The sequence below is a fragment of the Chiloscyllium plagiosum genome, unplaced genomic scaffold, assembly GCF_037043375.1.
Source record: "Chiloscyllium plagiosum isolate Xiang-an unplaced genomic scaffold, Cpla_swu_hap1 HiC_scaffold_27, whole genome shotgun sequence".
Classification (NCBI taxonomy): domain Eukaryota; kingdom Metazoa; phylum Chordata; class Chondrichthyes; order Orectolobiformes; family Hemiscylliidae; genus Chiloscyllium; species Chiloscyllium plagiosum.
This window is the reverse complement of record NW_028270165.1, coordinates 79,651,250-79,677,829: the sequence shown is the minus strand read 5'-3', so window position 1 is coordinate 79,677,829 and position 26,580 is coordinate 79,651,250. Positions and strand designations below refer to the sequence as shown.

The 26,580-nt window shown below is 46.4% G+C and overlaps 3 protein-coding genes across 3 annotated transcripts in view; 2 read left to right on the top strand and 1 right to left on the bottom strand.

Moving 5' to 3' along the window:
- Nucleotides 1-26,580, top strand: part of LOC148144635 (uncharacterized) — a 333,213-nt gene that overhangs the window by 1,294 nt on the left and 305,339 nt on the right. The gene's annotated exons all lie outside the window — the stretch shown is intronic.
- Nucleotides 1-26,580, bottom strand: part of LOC148144639 (uncharacterized) — a 408,822-nt gene that overhangs the window by 267,191 nt on the left and 115,051 nt on the right. The window lies entirely within an intron of this gene.
- LOC148144642 (endogenous retrovirus group 3 member 1 Env polyprotein-like) lies at nucleotides 18,064-25,738 on the top strand. The gene is made up of 2 exons (XM_087975428.1): nucleotides 18,064-19,126; nucleotides 23,596-25,738. Exon 2 carries the CDS (start codon nucleotides 23,837-23,839, stop codon nucleotides 25,736-25,738), a length of 1,902 nt encoding a protein of 633 aa, XP_087831554.1. The 5' UTR covers nucleotides 18,064-19,126; nucleotides 23,596-23,836.

Here is a 26,580-nt window from a genome sequence, read left to right as displayed (position 1 = left end):
GTTCATCTGATTTTTATGTGAATGTTTATGGGGAAGGCAAGAAAATGGTTTTAAGACTAGTATAGGACCGAGTTACAGAGCCATGCAGCACAGAAACAGACTCACAGACTAGTCCATGCTGACTATGTTCTCAAACTAAACCAGTCCCACCTGCCAGTGTTTTGGCCCATATCCCTCTAAACCTTTCATATTCATGAACTTATCCAAATGTATTTTAAACGTCGTTACTGTACCTGCATCCATCACTTCCTCTAGACATTTAGTCCGCATGTGCACCACTTTGTATAAAAAAAATTGTGCCCTTCAAGTCTTTTTAAAATCTTTCTCCTGTCACCATCAAAATTTGCTCCCTAATCTTGAAACCCCAACCCTAGGGGAAGGACACCTGTCGTTCACCTCATCTCTCCCCTCATGATTTTATAAACCTTGATAAGGTCACATCTCCACCTCCTATGCGCCAGTGAAAACGTTCCAGCCCATCCACCTAGATGCAGGTAGATCCATATCCAGTCATGATCGGTTCAATGCTGGTCCCAATTCTCTCGGTGTCCAGGACAGCAAGAGACCACAAGACATAGGAGCAGAAATTAGGCCACCAGGTCTGCTCATTCCATTCAATCGTGGCTGATAAGTTTCTCAGTTACATTCTTCTGCTATAAGCAAAGTGAAAATGGAGGGAGTGAGTGTGGGATGGAGATTTTTAGCTTCCAGGGAATGAGAGGAAAGAGTTCACTATAAATTGGAATTTATGGGATCGGCTGATGAACCGAGGAGTGTCAGTTGGAGTTTAATTTAGAGAAATCAGAGATTTGCATTTTGGTCAAGCGATCCAGGCAGGACTGACTGACAGTTAAGGGGAGTGTTGCAGAATAAAGAGACCTTGGAGTGCTGGAGTCTCAGGTGGACAGAGTAGTGAAGGCAGCGTTTGGTTTGCTTTCCTTCATTGCTCATAGCATTGAGTATAGGAGTTGTGAGATCATGTTATACACACTTCCCACTCGAACGTGTTATCTAACTGCTTAACTGTTTTTAGTGAATATAATACACACCTCCCGCCGCTGCCATAATGTGGTTTGTTTGGAAGCCCTAGCTTTCGGAGCGATTAGATTTATTTTAGATTTTATTACTTACAGTGTGGAAACAGGCCCTTCAGCCCAAACCGACCCTTCGAAGAGCAACCCACCCAGACCCATTCCCCAACATTTACCCCTTCACCTAACACTACAGGCAAATTAGCGTGGCCACGTCACCTAACCTGCACATCTTTGGACTGTGGGAGGAAACCCACGCAGACACTGGGAAAATGTGCAAACTCCACACTGACAGTTGCCCGAGGTGGGAATTGAACCCGGATCTCTGGCACTCTGAAGTGCTGCTGCTGCTTCAGGTGGTTGTGGGGAATAAGATCATGATTAGACTATTTATAGCCAATAGAGTCCAGTTCATGGAGATGTGATACATTAAACAATTTAGATTATTCTTCCATCTTTTAGAATGGGGTTCAGTTCTTTGGTATGTTAATCCCAGAACCTGTTTTCAGTAACTTTCTCAAGAACGTAATTTAAATGCAGAGCTTTTCTATCAAAAATGTCAGGCTGACTCGACATTGGGACCCAGACAGAATTCACACCTATTGGTGGGTAGGCTGGGACCTTTTTCACTGGAGCACAGGAGGTTGAAAGAGTGTCAGACGATACAGCAGAATGTAGATTGGAGTGTTGGGAAGAGAAATGGCAGATGGAGTTCAATCCAGACAAATGCGAGGTGATGCATTTTGGAAGATGCAATTCAAGAGTGAGCTATACAGTAAATGGAAAGGTCCTAGGGGAAATTGATGTACAGAGAGATCTGGGTGTTCGGGTCTATTGTTCTCTGAAGGTGGCAATGCATGTCAGTAGAGTGGTCAAGGCAGTATACAACACGCGTTCCATCATCGGACGGATTGAGTAAAAGAGCTGGCAGGTCATGTTAAAGTTATATAAGATTTTGGTTTGGCGCATTTGGAATACTGCGTACAATTCCGGTTGCCAGATTTCCAAAAGGATGTGGATACTTTTGGAGAGAGTGCAGGGGAGGTTCACCAGGATGTTGCCTGTTATGGAGAGCGCGAGGTATAAGGAGAGATTGAGTAGATTAGGATTATTTTCATTGGAAATAAGGAGGTTGAGGGGGGGGGGGGGGGGGGGGTCCTGATTGAGGCCTAAAAACCATGAGGGGTGTAAACAGGGGTGGATAGTAAGAATTATTTTCCCAGAGGGGAAGACTCAGGGTCACGAGTTCAAAGTGAGGGGGGAAAGGTTTGAGGGAGATATACATGGAAAGTTCTTTACACAGGGTGGTGGGCGCCTCGAATGCATCGCCAGTGGAGGCAGTAGGGGTGGGATCGATAGCGTCATTTAAGATGTATCTAGACAGAGACATGAATGGGCAAGGAGCAGAGGGATACAGATCCTTAGAAAATAGGCGGCAGGTTTAGATAGAGTATCTCGATCAGCATAGCCTTTGAGGGCTGAAGGGCCTGTTTCTGTACTGTAAGGTTCGTTGCTCTCTTTATAGAGGTTTACAAAACCATGAGGGGCGTAGATAACGTGATTGGCATGTGTCGACTCAAGATTAGGCTGCAAATTAAGGTGAGAGGAGAAAGATTTAAAAAACACATGAGGAGCACCTTTTTTTTAAACAGTGATTTGTGTGGAATGAATGTCCAGAGGAAATGGTGGATGCAGGTTGAGTAACAACGTTTAAAAGACATTTGGATAAGTACATGAATAGGAAAGGTTCAGAGGAATATGGGCCAAACACAGGCAGGTGGGACTAGTTTAGTTTGTGAATATAGTCAGCATGGACTAGTTGGGCTCAAGGGTCTGTTCTGTGCTGTATGACTCTAACTGTTCTATACTGGTCTTAAAACCATTTTACTTGCCTTCCCCCATAAACATCCACTTCATGGTTGTTCCAAAATCAGATGAACTCAGCCTTGAATATATTCAATGACCCCCTAACTGCAGGAAGACATCCCTACTTCTGAAATCAATTCCTCTTGCTAATATACCTCTTGCCTTGCTGATTGCTTGCTGCATCCGTCTGACAACTGGCAGTGACTGGTGTGGAAGGATGCTGAGGCCACTATTTACATCCACACATCATTCCTGAGGAAGGGCTCGTGCCTGAAACGTCGATTCTCCTGCTCCTCGGATGCTGTCTGACCTCCTGTGCTTTTCCAGTGCCACACTTTTCGACTCTCACCTCCAGCATCTGCAGTCCTCACTTTCTCCACATCCCAATATGTCACCATTTGAACAACGTACCTCCTTTTGGCAGTTATTTTTTCATAACCGAGGTTATAACTTCACACTGTGGGACTGCATTTGCTGTGCGTTTGCCAATTGAGACACAGACCTGGACCAACGTTTCCCGATTCTGTCCCCTCCCTGGATTCACTCGGTTTCTTTTCCGTTGCTGCAAGTCAACAATTTAACCCCAGAATGAAAAAATGAAATAGTAAAGACAGTGCCGTACTCACAGATGGCGGATAGAGGAAGGAAGTTGCAGTCTGAGGTGAAGCTCGATCTTCATTTGAAGAGAAGCAGCAGCTTCAGAACCTGATGGTCCATCTTCCGCATTCAGACAATTGGGGAGTTCTGATTGGCAGGAGGACCAGGCTCCTTGTCTGGCTTCTCATTGGTCCATTTGAAGAAGGGTTTGCACTGTTTCTGTAGACAGAGCATGCGCGGCTTTTGCTTGACCAGCATAGAGTCAGAAGTGTACAGCATGGAAACAGACCCTTCGGTCCAACCCGTCCATGCCAACCAGATATCCCAACCCAATCTAGTCCCGCCCCTCAACACCTGGCCCACATCCCTCCAAACCTTTCCTATTCATATACCCATTCAAATGCCTCTTAATTGTTGCATTCGTACCAGCCTCCACCACTTCCTCTGGCAGCTCATTGCATGCACGTACCACCCTCTGTGTGAAATAATTGCCCCGTAGGTCTCTTTTATATCTTTCCCCTCTCACCCTAAACCTATGCCCTCTAGTTCTGGACTCCCCAACCCAAGGGAAAAAACTTTGTCTATTTATCTTGTCCATGCCCCTCATAATTTTGTAAATCTTTATAAGGTCACCCCTCAGCCTCTGACACTCCAGGGAAAACAGCCCCAGCCTGTTCAGCCTCTCCCTCTAACTGTACCTCTTATGCTCGCATCCAAGTCATTTATGTAAATGACAAAAATAGAGGACCGAGCACCGATCCTTGTGGCACTCCACTGGTCGCAGACCTCCAGTCTGAAAAACAACCCTCCACCACCACCCTCTGTCTTCTACCTTTGAGCCAGTTCTGTATCCAAATGGCTAGTTCTCTCTGTATTCCTTGAGATCTCACCTTGCTAATCAGTTTCCCATGGGGAACATTGTCAAACGCCTTACTGAAGTCCATATAGATCACATTACTGCTCTGCCTTCCTCAATCCTCTTTGTTGTTTCCTCAAAAAACTCAATCAAGTTTGTGAGACATGATTTCCCACACAAAAAGCCATGTTGACTATCCCTAATCAGTCCTTGCCTTTTCAAATACATGTACATCCTGTCCCTCAGGATTCCCTCCAACAATGTGCCCACCACTGATGTCAGGCTCACTGGTCTAAAGTTCCCTGGCTTGTCCTTACCACCCTTCTTAAACAGTGGCACCACATTAGCCAACCTCCAGTCTTCTGGCACCTCACCTGACATGCACAGTATGCTCTATGGAGATGCTGTTCCTGATGGATTTAAAGTGTCCAAATGTCACAATTTCAACCCCCCCCTCCAGTCACTTGACATAACCGTGCAGGGTCCTCGCTATTTTTGATGCTCATGTTACCTAGAACCCTCATGATTATATCAATCTCAATGAGGTCACCCCTCAACCTCCTGTGCTCCAGTGAAGAGAGTCTCAGCCTCTCCTTATAACTCAAACCCTCCAGTCCTGGCAACATCCTGGTAAATCTTTACTGAACCCTCTGTAGTAGTTTTCTTCCTATTACAGGGCCACCAGAAGCGTTCTCAGTACTCTACAAGTGGCTTCACCAACATCCTGTATAACTTCTAAATGATGTCCCAACTCCTTTATTCAATGGTGTGAACAAATAAGGTAAGTGGGCTGAATGCCTTGTGAAGCACCCTTCCAACCAGTGATGCAACTTTCAATGAAGTATGTACCTGAACCCCTTCCTCTCTCCCCCCCCCCCCCCCCATATCCCTCTGTACAAGTCCAGCCCTTATTTTAGGAAAATGCAACCCCTCACTTTTATCTATACCTCTCTCATATGTACGCTCTCTCTCCGATGTACACACACCCTCTCACAGGCTTCTCCTCCATCACACTCCATTTACAAAGCATGTGCACACACACACGCGCGCACGCACATATAACGATGGGGTGCATTTGCAGAATAATATTTACAGATATATTCAATTTTACACAAAAAGCGTACAACATGCAGGTAGTCAGTCCATATAATATTTTATAAATTCCTAGTTTGGAAATAGAACCAGTCTGATTTAAGATTGGGATACTGACTCACCTTTCATGCATTGTCTGGGCTGAGCTGTCACCTGTTTTTAAAAAAAACCTTAAGTGATCTTGAGAATACGACTTAATAATAGTTCTGCGATGTACACATTATTGAAATAAAACCTGCAACCCATTCTAAAAGATGAAAGACTTAACAGCAATATATCATATCAGTTGCATGACACTGATCTTTTGCTCTTAACTCTGTGTCTTATGATCCTGCTCCACAGCTACCCGATGAAGGAGCAGCACTCTGAAAGTTAGTGCTTCCAAATAAACCTGTTGGACTATAACCCGGTGTTGTGATTTTTAAACCTTGCCCCACCTAGTCTAACAGCAGTATTTCCACCTCCTTTCTAATGAACACAACCCATACTTCCCAGTGCTGCCAGTAAACTGCCGATGAAACGATGCAGTGCCTGCACTCCCGAAAAATTTAAACTTCTAACATTGGAAACTTAGTACAGGAGGCTGCAAGAAATGAACAGCTTTAAAACAAAAACCACTTGGAGCTCTAAGCTTTCAATGAGAGTCTGAGTCCGGCAGAACGCTCAGGTAACCTTTATTGTGTCCCAACATTGTTACAGCTTCAGATGCCCCCAGCAAAGATCACTTTTATCTAAGTCACAATGTTTAAACCCAAATGGAGCAATTAAGTGCAAAGTTACTTTCAATCATTTAATAAAACACTGCAAATTTTATTTCATATGAAAATACATTCATTTTATAATTTGGATAAGATCTTTACAAAGGAAATATACTAAACAAAATAGCTTTCCTGGGTATCAATATTGACAACAGTTATGCAGCTATTATTTGGCAATTGACCAACTAATTGAAATAATTTCAGAATAAATGAGCTGCTTCATTATTATACATTGAGATATTGCATATCTTGGCTCTCACCCAAGTATTCTTCGAAGAAAAAAATGCATCCGGATGGGGACATGAATAGGAAGAATTCAGAGGGATATGGGCCAAATGCTGGCAAATGGGTCACTAGATTAATTTAGCTTGTCTGGTTGGCCTGGACTGAAGGGTTTGTTTCTGTGTGCTCATTACAGACGCCCCTCTTCTGGGATCCCCATACCAGCTGTTATTTTCATGAAATAATCTGACAATTGTTGACTTCCATCAACCTATTCCATCCAGAGAAATTTCCTCTCCCTGCAAAGTGTGGTTCACGTTGGCAAGTTCAATCCTCCTCCAGTCCTCAGGAACACACTCTATAATGCGCAATGTTCTCAATACCTGTTTAACGTTCAGTGGGGAAACTATTTTCAGTCCAACAGGTAAACAGAATTCCTCCGAAATGTTTTTGGCAAATGCACTGCTCCCACGAGAGCTCATGGGCCCACAGTTCAAAGCTTTCAACAGCTTTTTTTCTCATTTCCCCGCCTTCCCAGGATGCAGAATTTCTCCCACCAGAAATTGTTTGCCCTGAAAAAAATCCAGCAGGAACATGATTATGGAGCTATCAGTAAAAATGCTTCATTTGGCTCAACCAAGGTTGGAAATGGAAGAACATCTCTGTTCAAAGTTACTGTTCGTTTGCCCTTTCAAAATTCCTTGAATTTAAGGTGTTCCATTGTAGCATTTATTTATGATCCATTAAAAGCAGTATCCAGTCTCATCTGAGTGAGGAACCGACTCAACAAGCGAAATAACTTTTCTGTCTGCTCTTTAGATGTGACAACCTCTCCCTCTCTGTTGATGCAACAGGATTACCAGAGCTGGAAGTACCACTCTCAGAATATATTTGCTGATTGACAGTTTACTTGAACTGCTTAACATAAGGATTTAAAAGCTGCTAGCCCGATCTCGCACAAAGCACTAAAACAAACTGTTCACCCGTGCTTGTGCAGAGGAGAAATTTCACTTGGACAAAGTTAAACATCACACAACACCAGGTTATAATCCAGCAGGTTTGTTTGGAAGCACTAGCTTTTGGAGCGCCGCTCCTTCATTAGGTAATTGTGGAGCGCCGCTCCTTCATTAGGTAATTGTGGAGAATGAGATCATGATCACAATTTATATCCAAAGGAGTCTAGGGTCATGGAAATGTGACACATCAAACAATTTTAGATTAAATCCTTCATCTTTTAGAATAGGTTTCTGCTCTTTGGTTTGTTAATCCCAGAACTTCTTTTTTGTTACCTTCTCAAGAATGTCATTCAAATGCAGAGCTTTTCTAACAATGTGTGAATTCTGTCTGCGCCCGGATGTTGTCAGACTAACATTTTTCTTAGAGAAAAACTTGACATTTAAATTACATTTTTGAGAAGGTAATTTATAGATTAGGGTGTAGAGGTCAGGGTGGATAGGCTGTGCTAAATTACCCATAGTGACCAGGGATGTGAAACTGAGGGTGGATTGGCCATGGGAAATATGGAGTAAGGGGGTGGGTATGTGTGAGATGCTGTTCAGAGGGCCAGTGTGGAATAGATGGGCTGAATGGCCTGTTTCCACATTATTGGGATTCTATGACTCCCACCACAAAGGAGCGTTTTATCTGCATCTATCCTGTCAAGCCCCTTTCAGAATTCTACTGGTTTCAATAAGATCACTTCTGGTTCAGAGAGGTAGACAGCACAGAAATAGACTCTTTGGTCCAACTCATCCATGGCGACCAGGGTTCCCAAACTAAACTAGCCTCACTTGCCTGCGTTTGGCCCAAATCCCTCTAAACCTTTCTATTCATGTACCCATCCAAATGTCGTTTAGACTTTGTAAACGTACCTGCATTGACCACGTCCTCAACAAGTTCATTCCACGTGTAAACCGCCCTCTGTCAAAACGTTGCCCCTCGGGTTCCTTTTAAATCTCTCTCCTCTCACTTTAAAGAAATATCCCCCCTAGTCTTGAGCTCCCCAATGCTAAGGAAGAGCCTTTGCTATTCACCTTACCTCCACTCCTCATGATTTTATCAATCTCAATAATGTCACCCCCCAACCTCCTGTGCTCCAGTGAAAAAAGTCCCAGCCTCTCATTATAACTCAAACCCTCCAGTCCTGGCAACATCCTGGCAAATCTTTACCGAACCCCCTCTAATAGTATTCTTCCTATTACAGGGACACGAGAACCATACTCAGTACTCTGAAAGTGGCCTCACCAACATCCTGTACAACCTCAACATGATGTCCCAACTCCTTTACTCAATGTGGTGAACAATGAAGGCAAGTATGCCAAATGCCTTCTTGACCACCCTGTCTCACAGTGAAGCAACTTTGAAAGAACTGTGTACCTGAACCCCACCATGTCTCTCTCTTACAGCATGACACAGGGCCCTACCATTAACTGTACAAGTCCTGACTGTCCTTGCTTTAGCAAAACGCAAGCCCTTGCTTTTATTCATACCTCACTCATACACACGTGCTCTCTCGCACACATACACAGGCATATACTCCATCACACTCTTATGTGCACTCATGCATAAACTCACATATCACTTTTTGGGCAAATTTGTATTGGCAGAATTATGTTTGCAGATACATTCAATTTTGCTCAAAAAGTGCACAGTCTGCAGGCAGTCAATCTATGTAATATTTTATAAATTCCTCCTTTGGAAATAGACCCAGTCTGATTCAAAATTGGGACATTGACAGACTCGAACCTCACACCTTTATCGGGGCTGTCTGGGCTGAATTGTCACTTTTTTTAAAAAAAACTTAAGTCATCTTGAGAATGTGAATCAAAAGATGTCCTGGGATTTACATATTAATGAACTGAAACCTGCAACGCATTCTAAAAGGTGAAAGACTTAACAGGATATATTGAACAAACCAAGATTGCTATCAGTTGCATGACACTGTGATCTTTTGCTATAAAATCTGTGTCTTTTGATCCTGCTCCACAGCGAACCAATGAAGCAGCAGTGCTCCAAAAGCTTACATTTCCAAATAAACCTGTTGGACTATAACCTGGTGTTGTGTGATTTTTAACTTCATCCAGGCAAGTCCACCACCGGCTCCTCCACATCATTTCTAGTGACCACAGCCCACACCTCCCAATGCTGCCAGTAAACTTTACAACGCCGATGAAATGACACACTATGCACTCCTGAAAAATTCACAATTTCTAACGAAACTGGCTGCTCATTCACTGATCCATCTGATACGCCACATTGGAAGCTTAGTGCAGGAAGCTGAAAGAAATGAGCAGCTTTAAAACAAAAACCTTGGAGCTCAAAGCTTTCAATGAGAGTCTGAGCCGGGGGTAATTTCCGGTAACTTTTATTGAGATCCAACTTTTACAGGTTCAAACCCCTCAGCAAAAAGGCAGAGAAAAAGTAGCTGCTTTTTAAACAGTTCAAGGTCAAAACGCACACGCTACCTCACCACCCCCCTACCTCACTTCTTTACTATTGGTCACCACCAAGTTGTCCCTTTGTAATTGGATCCTTGGTACAGCCTTAACCTGGAGGAAGTGTTGTCTCACTCGGCAATTTCAACCCATACCCTGTATCGCACCATCTGCTGCAGTGGGATTCAAACCCGGGAGCCCCTGGAACTGGGTTGGTAGTCCAGTCGATACTGGCACTCAACCATCGTGCCTTCAATCCCCCTGCGATGGTACATGAACTCCCTGGTGCCTTTGGAGGTTGGTAGAGCTGGTGAGGCCCTTCCTGCACAGGGGGCAGCTGAAGGGCCTCTCTCCTGTGTGGACCCGCTGGTGCCTCAGCAGGGTGGAGGAATCGCTGAAGGCCTTCCTGCACACTCGGGGCAGCTGAAGGGCGTCTCCCCAGTGTGGATCCGCTGGTGGGTTAGCAGGGTGGAGGAAGTGCTGAAGCCCTTCCCGCAGACGGGACAGGGGAACGGGCTCTCCCTGGTGTGGCTGCACCGATGAGTCTCCAGGACAGAGGGGACACAGAAGGTTTTCCTGCAGTCGCCACACTTCCATCGTTTCTCCACAGGGCTGGATTCCTCGGGTTTCTCCATGGCCGAAGCTTCAGTTACACACAAATGCGTGTGGAGCCCCTCCCCACCGTGAATTCCTCTTCCCAGGCCGTATAACTGCTTCAGGCTCAACACTCAGTGCGCTTCAACAGTAGGGTCTCTCATTCAGTCCCACTGATGCTGAAAACGTACTCAATCAGGAAACAAAACGCTTTGCTCCTTCTCACAGAAGCATAGTTGAAAATCATTGCGGTCCCGATGGATTGAGTGACTGTCAGACATTGACGTCAAAGTGAGGACTGCAGACGCTGGAGAGTCAGTGTCGAAAAGTGTGCCGCTGGAAAAGCACAACAGGTCAGGCAGCATCTGAGGAGCAGGAGAGTCAATGTTTCGGGCATCAGCCCTTCATCTGTTGATTTTGAAGCTTCAGTCTTCAGATCTTCAAATACACTGTTAAAAACAGATTACAAAAGTCATCACTATCAGTGCAGGGTAGAAATTCAGAACAAGCAATTCTATTTTGTGGAATATTCTTTTCTTTTGGTTTTCCACAAAATTGAAAGCACTCCCATACCCTCTTCCCCCTCTGTTCTCACTCTGCTCTATCTAATTCTCCTGAAGGTGCTGATTCAGGATCTTACAGGGGCAGAAAAGCAAAAACGTCAAGACTGACATCTCTCTGAATTTTGGATACCTCCACCTGAAAGTTAATATCTTTCACAACACTGGGATCCTGCTGAGAGTGAGCAGGTCTGATTTTGGGAAGCAAAAAAAAAGTGTCAATTCAGGGTGAACCTGCAACGCAGCTTCTTGAGGAAGGACCAGACACAAAATGGTTAACGACCCTGGGAAGGTGGGAGCAAAATGAGACATCAAGGCATTAACACCGACACACTTCAGTCAAACTCTTCTGCTCCCAGTCAGGGCAAAACATGCTCTGAAAGTCCAGCCTTCACAACCACACTTCTGCTTCCACTGAAGACAATTAGAGTCACACAGCACGGAAACTGACCCTTTGGCCCAACCTGCCCAGATATCCTAAATTAATCTAGTTACGTTTGCCATCACTTGGCCCCTATATGGGCCGGGTGCTGCCAGCTGGGACTAAATTGGGTTGGCTATCTTGTCAGCAAGGACGGGTTGGACCAAAGGGTCTGTTTCTGTGCTGTACATCTCTATGACTCCAGTCGCATTTGCCATCACTTGGCCCTGACCCAACTGAACCCTTCATATTCATATGCCCATCCAGGGGCCTTTTAACTTGTCATTGTATCAGCACCCACCACTTCCTCTGGCAGCTCACGCCATCGCTCAAGCGACTCCATGTTGAAAGCGTCTGATCTGGTGCACCAAATGACACCAGGATAATCTCAGACCATTCCAGATCGCATCGATACTCAGTCAGTGGCTTTCCCGATCAGGATGTTGTACGTGATCAAACAGGTCCATGGGTAGGCAATTTCCCACCTCTTAGTTCAAGTATCTCTACGAGAACTCCCTTGCTGGAGGTCCCTTGGAGACACTTCAACTGGACTTCATTGAGTTGGAGAAATGAGTTGAGTTGCTATAAATGTGTTTTGCTTATTGTTGATGTCTTTTGTAAGTGGATTGAAGCCTTCCCTCCTCTTCATGCTACTGCTGAGACTATGGTGAAGATTTTGTTTAAGGAAATAATTCCCTGCTGCAGTATACCTGCGTGCATTAGCTCGGTCAATGGACCAACTTTGTAGGTAATATTAACGGAGAACTCTGTTCCCAGCTTTGTATTTGTCAGCAACTGCATGGAGCTTATCCTCAGGCGGCCGGCCTTGTTGAATATTTTAACCAGACTCAAGACTAAACTTGCCAAATTAATGGCCGAGTCTGGCCTCTCCTGGTTATGCTAATCCCTGTGGCCTTATTCCAGATGCGATCCATATCTGCGAGCAAGACATGACTGTCTTCAGCTGACAGTCTCTCTGGTCACCGCCTCCGTACCCTTGGAACGATTTGGCACCCGTCTCAGTCCACGTCCACCACATGACCGAAGCAATGATTGGTTATGCTCTTGCTCTAACTAATGTTATGCGTGCCTTTCACTCCCAGGAGCGTGTGGCCTACAGCGATGTTCCCTCCCTGTCAGCCTCGTCACGGGTAGAGCCTGGTTCGTTGGTGCTCGTCAAGAACTGGACTGGCAAAGGTCTCCAACCTCGTTGATGGCCCCTTCCATGTTTTACTTCCCACCCCTACGGCGGTCCCAGTCGCTGGGCGCTCAGCTTGGGTCCAACTGCACCGTTGTAAATTGATTGACCGCACCAATCAAAAGGGGGGAAGAGGAGGAGAGAATCCTGGATCTTAACAAAAGGAGTGCACCCTGTCCAGTTGGGTTTTTGAATCTTGCTGTTGTTCTCATGTTAATCTTATTACAGATACTTGAACTAAGAGGAGGGACATGTGGGGGATCGCTTATATCCTCACCTTTCTGATCACGTACAACATCCTGATGGGGAAAGCCACTAAGTATGGATGCGACCAGGAATGATCAGAGATTATCCACCACCCATGCTGAGGAGATGTCGTCCAGTGCAACGGACCAGACGCCTTTGACGTGTGGAACGTGATGAAGATTGAATATTGCAATGGACTCTTACATCAGAAAGACCAGATGGTCCATCTGGACAGTAGAAATCAGTGAGAGTTATCATGTTGTTACCATGTTTTTTTGATTTTACCTGCAGACGCAAGCCTCATGAAAATAAAAATGATCAACCCCGTTATTATGGTAAATATGCCCAGGAACATTATCCCTTTTTGTAGGACGGGCCAACTCGAGAAAAGGGAAGCCTGATAGGGGAAACTCCTCAATCCACAAACAACTTATTTATACAGGCCCACAGAACGCTCTTCACCCCAGAGGCAGTAGTATGTTACTTCTCTCTATCGGGAGATGACTTACTTGCCCCGTCCCCAGTCCCCGATTCCAATCTATTCATCAGACTTCCTACTGTCGACCCCGTGAAGAGAAATATCACTTTCCAATATCTCGGGTCTGTGTATACAAACAGCTGGTGTAACACTGGCTGGGGTACAGCAGGCCTTATGCGGCACATGGACCTGGAACGGAACCCTTCCCTTGTGCATTTATAGCCCTTTTCTCTTTTCAGAATCTGATACTGTCACCAAGACCATGTACAATAGAGCTAAGGGAGAGCCCAATGTGAACAGCATTCTGAAGACCATTGTCTCCCATACAGTGCGAGTGCTCGAATCCCTTGGCCCATTTTTACAGCGCTCAAGCGACTCCTCTGTGCCACCGTGAGCGGCACGGTGGCACAGTGGTTAGCACTGCTGCCTCACAGTGCCAGAGACCCGGGTTCAATTCCCGCCTCAGGCAACTGACTGTGTGGAGTTTGCACATTTTCCCCGTGTCTGCGTGGGTTTCCTCCGGGTGCTCCGGTTTCCTCCCACGGTCCAAAGAAGTGCAGGTCAGGTGAATTGGCCATGGTAAATTGCCCGTAGTGTTCGGTAAGGGGTAGATGTGTAGGGGTATGGGTGGGTTGTGCTTCGGCAGGGCGGTGTGGACTGACAGGGGAAACTCCTCAATCCACAAACTACGTATTTATACAGGCCCACAGAACGCTATTCACCCCAGAGGCAGTAGTATGTTACTCCTCTCTATCGGGAGATGACTTACTTGCCTGTCCCCAGTCTCCAATTCCAATCTGTTCATCACTGTTTCCACACTGTAAGTAATCTAATCTAAAACGTCGACCCTTTACTCCTGTTGATCTGACCAGACCCCCTGCTGAAACATTTCAGTAACCTACTTTGACAAACTCTCCCTAATATACACCAAACCAGACTATTATTTCTTAAGGTAAAGGTAAAGCTACCAATTTCCTTGTCCTGGATGGCAAAGATGTCCCTCATAAGGTCACTATCGGAGCCCTTGTTCCCACAACAGTACCTTGTCCTGGCCGGTGGACAAGTCGATGGAACCTCCATCTGAGGAGGATGCAGCGGTTGGTGTCAGCCAACCTTGCTCCAACTGGAAGGATCCCAAGGGACTGGGTGACAATACAGGACACCCGATAGGCTGGGAAATCCAGAGTACCCTGAGGTTGGAAGGATCGGCAGTAGTGACAAGTTAAAAGAACCGCAATTCCCTCTTTTGCGGCCTGACCATTCGCGGAAATAAGACTAAAGAGGCTCTGGAACAGAGTAAACTGGGATTATCAGACCTGTGTCTTTACTCTGTGCAGAATCGGTATGCCTTAGACTATATACTCGCCCGGGAGGGTGAGGTCTGCACCATTGTCCAAGATAAATGCACTATGGGCATTCCCGATCTCACTGGCAATATTCCTCAGATACAAGAAGAGATCCAGGCATTCCTTGACAGAATGACTGAAGGGACCAGTTGGGGAAACTGCAGATTGGGCTCATGGTACAATTGGCTTATCAATTTAGCTATGTTTGTTTGTCGGTATTGGTATTGTTGGGTATTTAATTGCTAGGCTTATGAGATCCCTTAGTGATATAGATTTGCCCCAGAAGATGCTCCTTTTGCGATCTGATGGCTCACCCACACGTGTCGATGACGATGATAAATATGACCAGATGAGCTGCGAGGATGGTGGTGTTGCTCTACAGGATGTTGATGGCTGGACCACCTTGAAGGGCATTCGTTTGGATTAGCCTTCTCTTTCAGTGATCGCAGTGCAATCAAAGGGAGGAATGAGGGTGTGGGCATCTGCGTGAGAAAGTATATAGTCTTCAAATTTGCCTTTAAACATTCAGACTAAAATGTAATGCTGAATTGTTGAATACATTTACTGCACTAGAAAATAAACCGGCAGGAAGGCTCAGAAAGAGGAGAGAACTTAAAGATAGGGACACCTGGGCTCACCAAGTGATAACAGGATGCTGTGAGGCAATTAAGAACGTTTGCCTCAGCATCGGTGAATCTGTGTGAACAGGACACCAAGTGATAACATTCACAGCCGTTCCCTTGTGAGACCATTTTAGTGCTGAGGCTGTTGAATCCCGTAGAAAATTAACTCTTAGTGCTGATCTGCTATGGATTGAAATGAATTGCATTTTGCGACTTAATGATGATATTGAGTAGCCATTACTGGTTATTAAATACAAACTCTGTAAAAGGAAATATTGATAAAGCTTTACCTTACTTGCTGCAGCCGAAGCTCCAGCGGAGGAAACAGGCCGCGGGCACACTTCCGGCTTCAGGGTGGCCACACCCCCTGGCCCTGGTCCCGCCCCCTCCTCCGCCCCTTCAGAACGCAGCCGTAAACCCCGTCCCCAGGGTAAACCCCGCCCACCCAGGTGTATTTGGAAGCACTGGCTTCTGTAGCGCTGCTTCTTCTGCGGGTAGCTGTGCTGCAGGATCATAAGACACAGAATTAATACCAAAACATCACAGTGTCATGCAACCGATGCAATATTTGGAACAAACCTGGACCGCTGCTTTGCTTTTAGAATGGGTTGCAGGTTTCAGTTCCTCAATATATAAATTCCAGAACTTTAGATCAGATTCCCTCCAGTGTGGAAACAGGCCCTTCGGGCCAACAAGTCCACACCGACCCGCCGAAGAGCAAAACACCCAGCCCCATTCCCCGTCACCTAACACTACGGAGCAATTTAGCTTGGCCAATTCACCCTAACCCGCACGTCTTTGGACTGTGGGAGGAAACCCCACGCAGACGCAGCACGAGGGGGGGGGGGGTGGAAGGGAATTGAACCGGGGGCTCTGGTGCTGTGAGGCAGCAGTGCTAACCACAAAAAAATGAGGAATAGGGATGCAAGGCAGGATTTCAGGGAGCTAGGGTGGAAGCTGAGGGCTAGAACAAACAGAGTGGTTATCTCTGGTTTGTTGCCTCCTTTCCCAGGTATCTGACCCTTGTCTTTCGTGTCCTCCCGTACCCTTCCTGTTAGCCCTTGACCCCAGTCTCCTTTTTGTTATTTCTTCTACTGCCTCCACCATCATTTTGGCTTTCTGTTTCTGCTTCTCGTCTTCCCTTTTCACATACACTTTCTGTGCCTCACGTAACAGCTCTTCCATCTGTCTTTCACTCCATCCATCTAATTTCTGTAATTTCTTTTGTATGTCCGGCCATGATTTAGTTACAAACTGGACCTTTAAGAGTCCCTGTGCTATCTGATTATCGGGATCCATTCCCAAACACTTCCTTGTGGCCTCCTTGAGCCTTTTAAGAAATGCAGAAGTGGTTCCATCCTTCTCTTGTCGTACTTCAAAGGCCTTAACAAAGTTTTATAAATCTTGGTGCCACCTCTTTAATTCCTAATATTCCCATTTCTCATAGATCCCGCATTGACTCCCTATCTTCTCTGTCATTATTTTCCAAATGAGGGTCAACATTTGGGAATTTCTGTTCTGCTGGGACCCCTTCTTCCCCAACTGCGTGCCTCTTTTCCCATTCCTATAAAGCTGCTCTCCTAATAATACCTCGTTCTTCCCCTGAAAATAAGGTTCCTAAAATTGCCATCAGTTCTCCCGAGGTATATAAATTAGGCCCTAGGAATTGCTCTAATTGTTCGGCTCGTCCAACCGGATCCTCTATTAAACTTTTCATTTCCTTTGTAAAGACCCTAACTTCACTGCTAGTTAAGGGAGCGTTTACATATCTGATTGTACCTTCCCCAATCGGAACCTCTCGTAAGGGACATAATTTTACATTTTCCAATATCTCTGCTCCTCCTTTACATGTGGTGGCTCGAGTGACTCTTGCCCCCCCCCCCCCCCCCCCCCCGGGTTCTGCATCTTTTAGTTCAGAGTCCGTTCCCATTTCTGTGTCTGGACACGGTTCTACTTCGGGAGCTGTAGGCTCGTTCCGGGGAGTAGTATATGGGGGTGGCAAACACGTTAAGGGATCCCATTGTGGCTTCCCTTGTTCATTCTTTTTCTGTTCTTTCCCTGATTCCTCCCTATTCATGGGACATAATTTTACTCCCGCGCTCCCTATCCAACAAACCGCATAATCGGACTCTTTTTGACTGTACGCTTCTTTCTGATTGACATATATATTAAGATCTTGACACAGCCAATCCTCATCAGACCCATATTTGGGCCAAAAAAATACCAGGCGCCTTAATATTTTATCTAGTCCAGACAAAACAACAATAGTTTACCATTGTAGCCTTATCTTTTCCCCGCGTCCGGGAGTTGTGTTCCCAATTTCCCAACATTCTCCCCAAAGGACTGTCGGGTGAAATATATTCCCCTTTAACATTATTTACAGATCGATCGTTACCCAGCCAACTCCCCGTGCCTCCCATTGTTGCTAATTTAATTAATCTTAACGAGGTCCGGTGTCACCTTCTTCCACACCCCCTTCAGGGTCCTGACTAGACACCTTACTCGTCCAATTAATCTGACCAACTATATGCTTTTTGAGACTTCAACTATTCTCCATAAATCACTTTTATGTAAGGATAAAAGAGATTAGTTAGAAACTGATAGTAAGGCAGTCATGACCTGTAAAAAGAACAGGAGTTAACACTTTATTTCATTATCTGTAAAATCCTTAACGTTAAGAGAAATTATGTTAAAATTTCCACAGTAGAAATCAGATTCAAAACAGTCCCGGATCTCAAGCTCCAGGGAACAAAGCAGAAACATTCAATCACCAACAAACAAATGTGCATTCAAACCAAATCACACCGGGTTAAACTTTCTAGTTGCTCTTTCTCTCTCTCACACACAGACACACAGACACCGTGTCTCACAGACATTTTGAGCTTTCCGAAACGACTCCTCTAGCTTTTGAATATTCATCTGGACGTCTAGTTATGAAAGGCATCCTCAGTAGCCCTTCAACTACTAGCCCTTCTGACACTGGCTGTTTTCCATTGACATATGCTTAATTTTATGTGAGAGGTAATTTCGGTTTAAACTTTAAGATGTGCCTGGACCACAGACTGATCTATAATAAAAGACAAAACCTTTGTTTCTTTTCTAACAACCATTTTATATACTCAAAAGTAGAGTAGTTTAAATTGTGCAGAATGCTGACAATTTGTGAGCGATAGTAAAAGCAAGCAGGCTCTTGATTAATGAAGCCATTCACACAGCAGAGAAGAATGAGTCCTTGGTTGATAAGACTCCAGGATGGGAGTACTTGAGACATCTGTTTCAGATTAAAGCTTTTGACTGATAAGACTACAGGGTGAGAAAAACAACAAACTTTGGAGACTCTGGAGCCTTTTGTTGCAGACTTTGTGATAAAAATAATGATGTTTGTAAGAATGTGAACCTCATGGCTTGTTGGAGCCAAGGAGAGGAGGGACTTGTCCTATAAATAATGGAGACTTTGTAAGCCTCAGCGCACCTTTTCTTTAAGGGTGCCCGACTCTGCAGACTTGACTTGTTAATAAAACTTTGTTTTCCTGAATTTGTCTAGAGCGATTATTGAGAAGCGATTTTCGTTTCTAACAACTTGGGGGCTCGTCATCCGGGATCAACACTCCGGCCGCAAGGGGAGTTGAGGAAGGATATCGGAGAAGGTGCACCCTGCTGAGTTCAGCAGTCCCTGATTCCTTGCTTGTCGCCCCGCGCGGCTTGAGCGAGTGATATCCGGGAGGCTCAGGAAAACAAAGGAGGGGTGTACCCGAGGCAGTGGGGACGGTTAACGATCGAGTAATTTCGGTGCACCGAACCCAGGTAAGACAAAACTTGCGGGGACCGTGTTTCCGGAGGACTGGGTACCTACGGGGTGCCTGTGGATTTTTTTTTCTACAGAGACGTGGGACTCAGGAATCTGGAGACCGGGGCTCGCCTGTGAGGGATTTTGCAGAGACCGTGTTTGAGGAGGAACGTGTACCTACGGGGTGCCTGTGATTTGTGTCACAGAGACGTAGGACACAGGAATCCAAAGACCGGGGGTGCCTGCAAAGGAACCTGGGCGATCACGGGACTGAAGGTCCGGGAATTGGCTACATTGTGATAGATTATCACGGGAAAAATACGAAGTCCTCGGAAATGGGAAATAAGGGATCTAAGGTGATTAAGGGAAAGGTAGGCTTAAACAGGGACAATGACACATACCCCGGGGTACCTGACGATAGTCCGTTAGGGAGAATGCTAAATAATTGGGTTCAGGCTGGAAGAAAGGGAAAGTCTAAAAGGAAGATGGTAAAATACTGTCAAAAGTGGTCCCAGAAACCTATTCAGGGCGACTCAGTGTGGTGGCCTAGATTCGGTACTGACGAAGACTGGGTCCGGCAAGCCCTCATTTTATATGTCAATTCAAAACCTGATGTTAATCTGGAAGAAAGTGATTATGCCCTTTGTTGGCTGCCGGTTACGATATCTTGTCAAATGCAGGTAACTAATAAAGACTCGAAAGGGCAGAAAGAATGGGACCCTTTAGATCACTTACCGCCGCCCTACGTGACCCCGTCTGCCCACAGAATGTTCCTTCGGGTGACGACGATTCAGGGGAAGGGGAAGAAGATGGGGAGGAATCACAAACTACCTCAGGGGTACAGACCAGATCTCAAGCTGGAAAGGGTCACAGACAAGACCCTGTCTCGATTGCAAGAATGAATCCACTCCGGGAAGTGCCCATGGGGGGCGAGGAAGGAAGGACGGGATATGTGAACGTTCCCTTGACGAGTACTGAAGTACGGAATTTCAGGAGGGAGATGAAGGGTCTACTAGAGGACCCCATGGGACTTGCTGAACAATTGGATCAGTTCCTGGGTCCGAATACTTACACGTGGGAAGAGATGTGTTCCATCATGAAAACATTGTTCTCTAGCCAGGAGCGTCAGATGATACGACAAGCTGCGCTCTTGGTCTGGGAGAGAGAGGGGGGAGAAGGAGGGGAGCAGAAGTTGCCCCTCACCGACCCCGAGTGGGATAAGAACAGGAGGTGAGGTCGTACGCCCTGATGGAGGAAGATGAGGGAGGTCGGGGGTTCCTACCCTTGGGGCAAAAGGACTATCGACAGGAACCCCTGGTAAACTTGAAAGTAGGGCCCCAAGGATCGGAGATCACATTTATGGTGGACTCGGGAGCCGAAAGATCAAGTATAATCCAAATACCCCCCGGCACCCGAGCAGGAGGAAAAGTTATGGGGGTATCTGGAATTGGAGGACAGAAATTACAAGTCCCAGTGGTAGAGGACGTGGAAATTGGATATGAAAACAGAACTACTAAACGAGACCTCCTTCTACTGCCATCGGCGGGATTTAATTTGTTAGGAAGAGACTTGCAGGTCAAACTAGGGATCGGAACGGTACCAAGTAACGGGGAAATGGTGGTAAGGTTGTTCGCCCTCACCGAAGAAGATGATCAACAAATAGACCCGGAAGTTTGGTACCGAGAGGGGAACAGAGGGGGTCTAAACATCAAACCTCTCCAAATCACCATGTTACCAGGAAGAGGCCCGGTAAGAAGGAAACAATACCCGATTGCTATGGAAGGACGGGAGGGGTTACAACCTGTGATAGAAAGATTAATCACAGATGGACTACTGGAGGAATGCATGTCCCCTTTCAATACTCCAATACTCCCTGTGAGGAAGCCGGACGGGACATATAGGCTGGTGCAAGACCTGCGGGGGTTGAATGAAGTAGTCCAGGCTAGATACCCGGTGGTACCTAATCCCTACACGTTAATGAGTAAAATTCCCCCCGAACATGAATGGTTCAGCGTAATAGATCTGAAGGATGCTTTTTGGAGTTGCCCCCTTGACGAAGAAAGTCGGAACCTTTTTGCCTTTGAATGGGAGAATCCCTTCACAGGACGAAAGCGACAGTTAAGATGGACGGTCTTGCCGCAGGGATTCACGGAGTCACCCAATTTGTTTGGACAAATACTGGAGCAGATCTTAGAAGGATTTCAGTGTAACGCGGAGAATCAATTGCTCCAATATGTCGATGATCTCTTACTCTCAGGACCAAGAGAAGAGGAGGTACGAGCAGACACCGTTGCCCTGTTGAACTTCCTGGGGAAACAGGGTCTACGCGTCTCCAGGACAAAACTCCAGTTTGTGGAGCGAGAAGTAAGATATCTGGGCCATCAAGTCAGTAAGGGGCACCACCGTATCACGCCAGAATGAATATCAGGAATTCCGGGTATGCCAATACCCAGGACGAAGAAGGAAGTCAGACAATTCCTGGGACTAGTAGGGTATTGCCGGATATGGATTGAAAGTTACACCACTTTAGTAAAATTTTTGTACGACAAACTGGGACAAGAAGGACAAAAGGTGGACTGGTCAGATGAGGAGGAGCAGCGATTTAATATTATTAAAAATAAACTGATTCGAGCTCCGGTATTGGCTTTACCCACCCTGAAGGAACCGTTCCAGTTATATGTTAATAGCGCCGGCGGAATTGCCCAGGGTGTGCTCACTCAGCTGCGGGCAGGGAAACGTCAGCCGGTTGCATTTTTGTCAAAAATGTTAGACCCTGTGTCATGTGGATGGCCGACCTGTATACAGGCAGTGGCAGCTACGGCAATGTTAGTAGAAGAGGCCCGAAAACTTACCTTTGGAGGAAGGATCACAGTATACTTCCCACATTCGGTTAGTGCCATACTGGCTCAGAAGGCTCACCGCTGGTTAACAGACTCTCGCATCCTAAAGTATGAGACGATTTTGATGACCGGGAACGATCTCAATTTTGCAAAAGATCTCAGTTGCAACCCAGCCCAGTTTCTGTACGGACGTCCTGCAGACGGGGAACAGGAGCATGATTGTGTGGAATTTGTGGACTTGCAGACCAAAAGCCGAGAGGACCTGCAAGAAGCCCCGCTGGGTGAGGGACAGGAACTGTATATCGACGGGTCCTCCCGGTGCATCAGTGGAGTACGATACAGTGGCTATGCTGTTATAGATGGTGCAACGAAACGGACGATTGAGTCTGGACGACTGCCCGGGAAGTGGTCAGCCCAATCCTGTGAGTTGTACGCCCTCCAGAGGGCCCTGAAGCTGTTGGAAGGGAAAGTGGGGACCATATATACTGACTCAAAGTATGCATACGGAGTCGTTCATACTTTCGAGAAAATCTGGAAAGAGCGAGGATTGATAACTTCCCGGGGAAAGGAATTAGCTCACGAACAAATGATCAGCCTAACGTTGGAAGCCCTGGCGTTACCTACGGAACTTGCAGTAGTCCATGTACCCGGTCACCAGAAGGGGTCGACACCAGAAGCGGTGGGAAACCGGCTGGCAGACGAGGAAGCCAAGCGGGCAGCGGTCGAAAAATCCGTCCAATTGTTAACGTTAATACCGTTGAGGGAGGGCCTCGCTAAACAACCCGTCTTCACCCAGGGGGAGATTGATAAAATGGATCAATTGGGTGCCCGGCTAGATACTAACGGGAAGTGGACGGTTCCTGATGGGAGATAAGTACTGAACAAACAGATCACCCGGGGTATTCTGCACCGATTACACCATCAGACCCACTGGGGGGTGCAAGCCATGTGTGACACAATCCTGAGAGATTATGTATGCAGGGGGATATACACATTAGCCCAACAAGAGGTAGTCGGATGCCCCACTTGCCGGCGTATTAATCAGAAAGCCATGCGTTCTATGCCAGCTGGTGGTCAGCCCCTAGCGATTAGGCCATTTCAGAGGATCCAAGTCGACTTTACAGAATTACCCCCAGTACAGAGATGGAAATATCTGCTAGTAATAGTAGACCATTTCACTCACTGGGTAGAGGCTTTCCCAACTGCCAAAGATGATGCACCAACCGTGGCCCGACTGTTGTTAGAGAACATAATCCCGAGATATGGCATAATGGAATCTATTGACTCCGATTGCGGGACGCATTTTATTTCTAAGCTACACCATTTGATCTGTAATGCCCTGGGTATCCAATGGAAATTCCACACACCCTGGCATCCTCAGAGTTCGGGTCGAGTTGAGAGAATGAATGGCACGCTCAAGACCCAATTGACTAAGCTGATGTTAGAAACTAAGTTACCCTGGCCAAAGTGCCTGCCCATTGCCCTAATGAGGATACGTACGGCACCTCGCCGAGATGTCGGGGTTTCCCCCTATGAAATGCTCTTCGGATTACCGTATTGGAGTAAGGTTGATGGATGTCCCACTCTACAAGGGGGGGATGTATTTATCCGAACCTATTTACTGGCCTTATCCCGTTCTTTTGCAGAACTCCGAAGGAAAGGTCTCCTGGCTCAGACTCCGCCGCTCGACTTCCTCCTGCATAAGGTGGAGCCCGGAGATTGGATACTTGTTAAGACCTGGAAGGCTGAAAAGCTCCAGCCGCGGTGGGAAGGACCGTTCCTGGTTCTGTTAACAACTGAGGCAGCTGTTCGAACGAAAGAAAAAGGGTGGGTCCACGCATCAAGGATAGAGGGGCCCGTTCCGCCTGAAGAAGAAAGCACCTGGACATGCGAGCAAGGGGACAAGCCGTTGTCGGTAAAACTGAAAAGACAGCAATAATGAACTCTACTTGGACTGTATTGGTGGGGATATTGATCAGTTTACTCCTGTATGTGGGGGAGGGTGAGGGGAGATGTGACAAATGTCGAACTACAGTAAGACTTGGGATTCGAATCTATTCGGGATCATTTGTGTCCCATTCCTATGTGGACGATAGGTGTTACGATGTGAGTGCACGCCATGAATGTTGGGAGGATGGGAGACCCTATTATCAGGTATATAATAAAGGATACGGTGGCAAAATCCATGGATGCCCTATAAATGACCGCTGGGTGTGTATTAGCAAAACTGGGAGGTGGGACCTATCCTCCGTGTTGCTCAGGGAGCAGGTTGACAGAGTCAAGGAGACCAAGATACAGATCCCTGATCGGGGGTTGGGGAAAGAGCAAGACCGACAGGGAACGGTCGTGCTCCCTAAAGTGCCATCTGTATACGAAGAGGTAGAAGGACAGATTGAACTCCCTGATGTTACACAAAACCTGTTTATTGATCTCACCTCTAGAATAGCCACTGTTTTAAATGTTAGCAATTGCTGGGTCTGTGGGGGGCCGCATATGTCGGAACAATGGCCGTGGACTGGTCAAAGCTTAGACATAGGGGAATTGCTGCAAACCACTTGGACTCGTGACAACGACAGAAAAAGCCAGGGGTGGAGACTGACAAACAGCCCTGAGGGCCAGTTCTGTATTGAAGGCAAGGGGACCGTGAAGGTAGGGATTAGCCCCTGTCAGAATATATTGGATGCAACCACGCGAGTATGGTGGCCTGAGAATATTGCTTGGTACATTGCAAACCGAGATCATCAAAATTGCATTCGGTTACGTTCTGATTCCTCCTCTTACGAGCTCAGTGCTGACCCTTCCGATGGCATGAAAAGAGTGTGGACCGGTGGTTGTCAGGGGAATCAATGCTGGAATAATCCTGTCCAGACTCTGCCACGGGGTCAACAATCCGAATACTGGAATTGCAGTGGTCCTGGTCCTTATGAGGGCGTCCCTGGGGTAAAGGAGTTGTGGGATGACGTTGTGAGGCAGGGAGGGCCTGCTCCAGATGGCCTATTTTGGATATGCGGTAATCAGGCATACTCCAAACTGCCCATGGGATGGGCTGGGGTATGCTTCCTGGGTCTAATACGACCTGCGTTCTTCCTATTACCCCGGGAGGAAGGCGATGATTTGGGAGTTAAACTCTTTGACTCCCTGCGTAGGTCGCCAAGGGATATCCAAGTCGGTGATTGGGGGGATGAGTGGCCACCGGCCCGGATTATTGAATACTATGGGCCGGCTACTTGGGCACAGGACGGATCATGGGGATATCGTACTCCTATCTACATGTTAAATCGAATTATCAGGCTCCAAGCAGTCGTAGAGGTCATTACTAACCGGACTGCCCTGGCCCTAGAGCTGTTGGCTCAGCAGCAGGATCAGATGAGGGCTGCTATATATCAAAACCGACTTGCCTTGGATTATCTGTTGGCCTCGGAGGGGTGTGTGTGCGGGAAATTTAACCTGACAAACTGCTGTCTAGAAATTGACGATAATGGTAAAGCGGTTTTGAAAATTTCCGATGAAATTCGGAGATTGGCCCATGTGCCAGTACAATCTTGGCGTCCTCTTAGTGGCATCGGATGGTGGGATGGTCTCCTAGGTGGTAGCTGGTGGCGCACGGCGTTGCTGGTGGTTGGGGGCGGCATGATTCTTCTTCTCGTATTACCCTGCCTAACTCCCTGTATTCAGTTTTTAATTCAGAAAAATATTTTCCGACTCCAGGCAGTGGTGGTTCCACAACATGGGACACGGGAACTTAAAGTGATGTTGCTGCGAAAGACCAAGGATTTCCCGGGCCCTTGAGGGAAGGGGGGGGGGGGGGGGGGGGGGGGCTTATCTTGGTCAGGCACATCTTAAAGAAAGAAAAGGGTGGAATTGTGAGAGATCTTGACACAGCCAATCCTCATCAGACCCATATTTGGGCCAAAAAAATACCAGGCGCCTTAATATTTTATCTAGTCCAGACAAAACAACAATAGTTTACCATTGTAGCCTTATCTTTTCCCCGCGATCGGGAGTTGTGTTCCCAATTTCCCAACATTCTCCCCAAAGGACTGTCGGGTGAAATATATTCCCCTTTAACATTATTTACAGATCGATCGTTACCCAGCCAACTCCCCGTGCCTCCGATTGTTGCTAATTTAATTAATCTTAACGAGGTCCGGTGTCACCTTCTTCCACACCCCCTTCAGGGTCCTGACTAGATACCTTACTCGTCCAATTAATCTGACCAACTATATGCTTTTTGAGACTTCAACTATTCTCCATAAATCACTTTTATGTAAGGATAAAAGAGATTAGTTAGAAACTGATAGTAAGGCAGTCATGACCTGTAAAAAGAACAGGAGTTAACACTTTATTTCATTATCTGTAAAATCCTTAACGTTAAGAGAAATCATGTTAAAATTTCCATAGTAGAAATCAGATTCAAAACAGTCCCGGATCTCAAGCTCCAGGGAACAAAGCAGAAACATTCAATCACCAACAAACAAATGTGCATTCAAACCAAATCACACCGGGTTAAACTTTCTAGTTGCTCTTTCTCTCTCTCACACACAGACACACAGACACCGTGTCTCACAGACATTTTGAGCTTTCCGAAACGACTCCTCTAGCTTTTGAATATTCATCTGGACGTCTGGTCA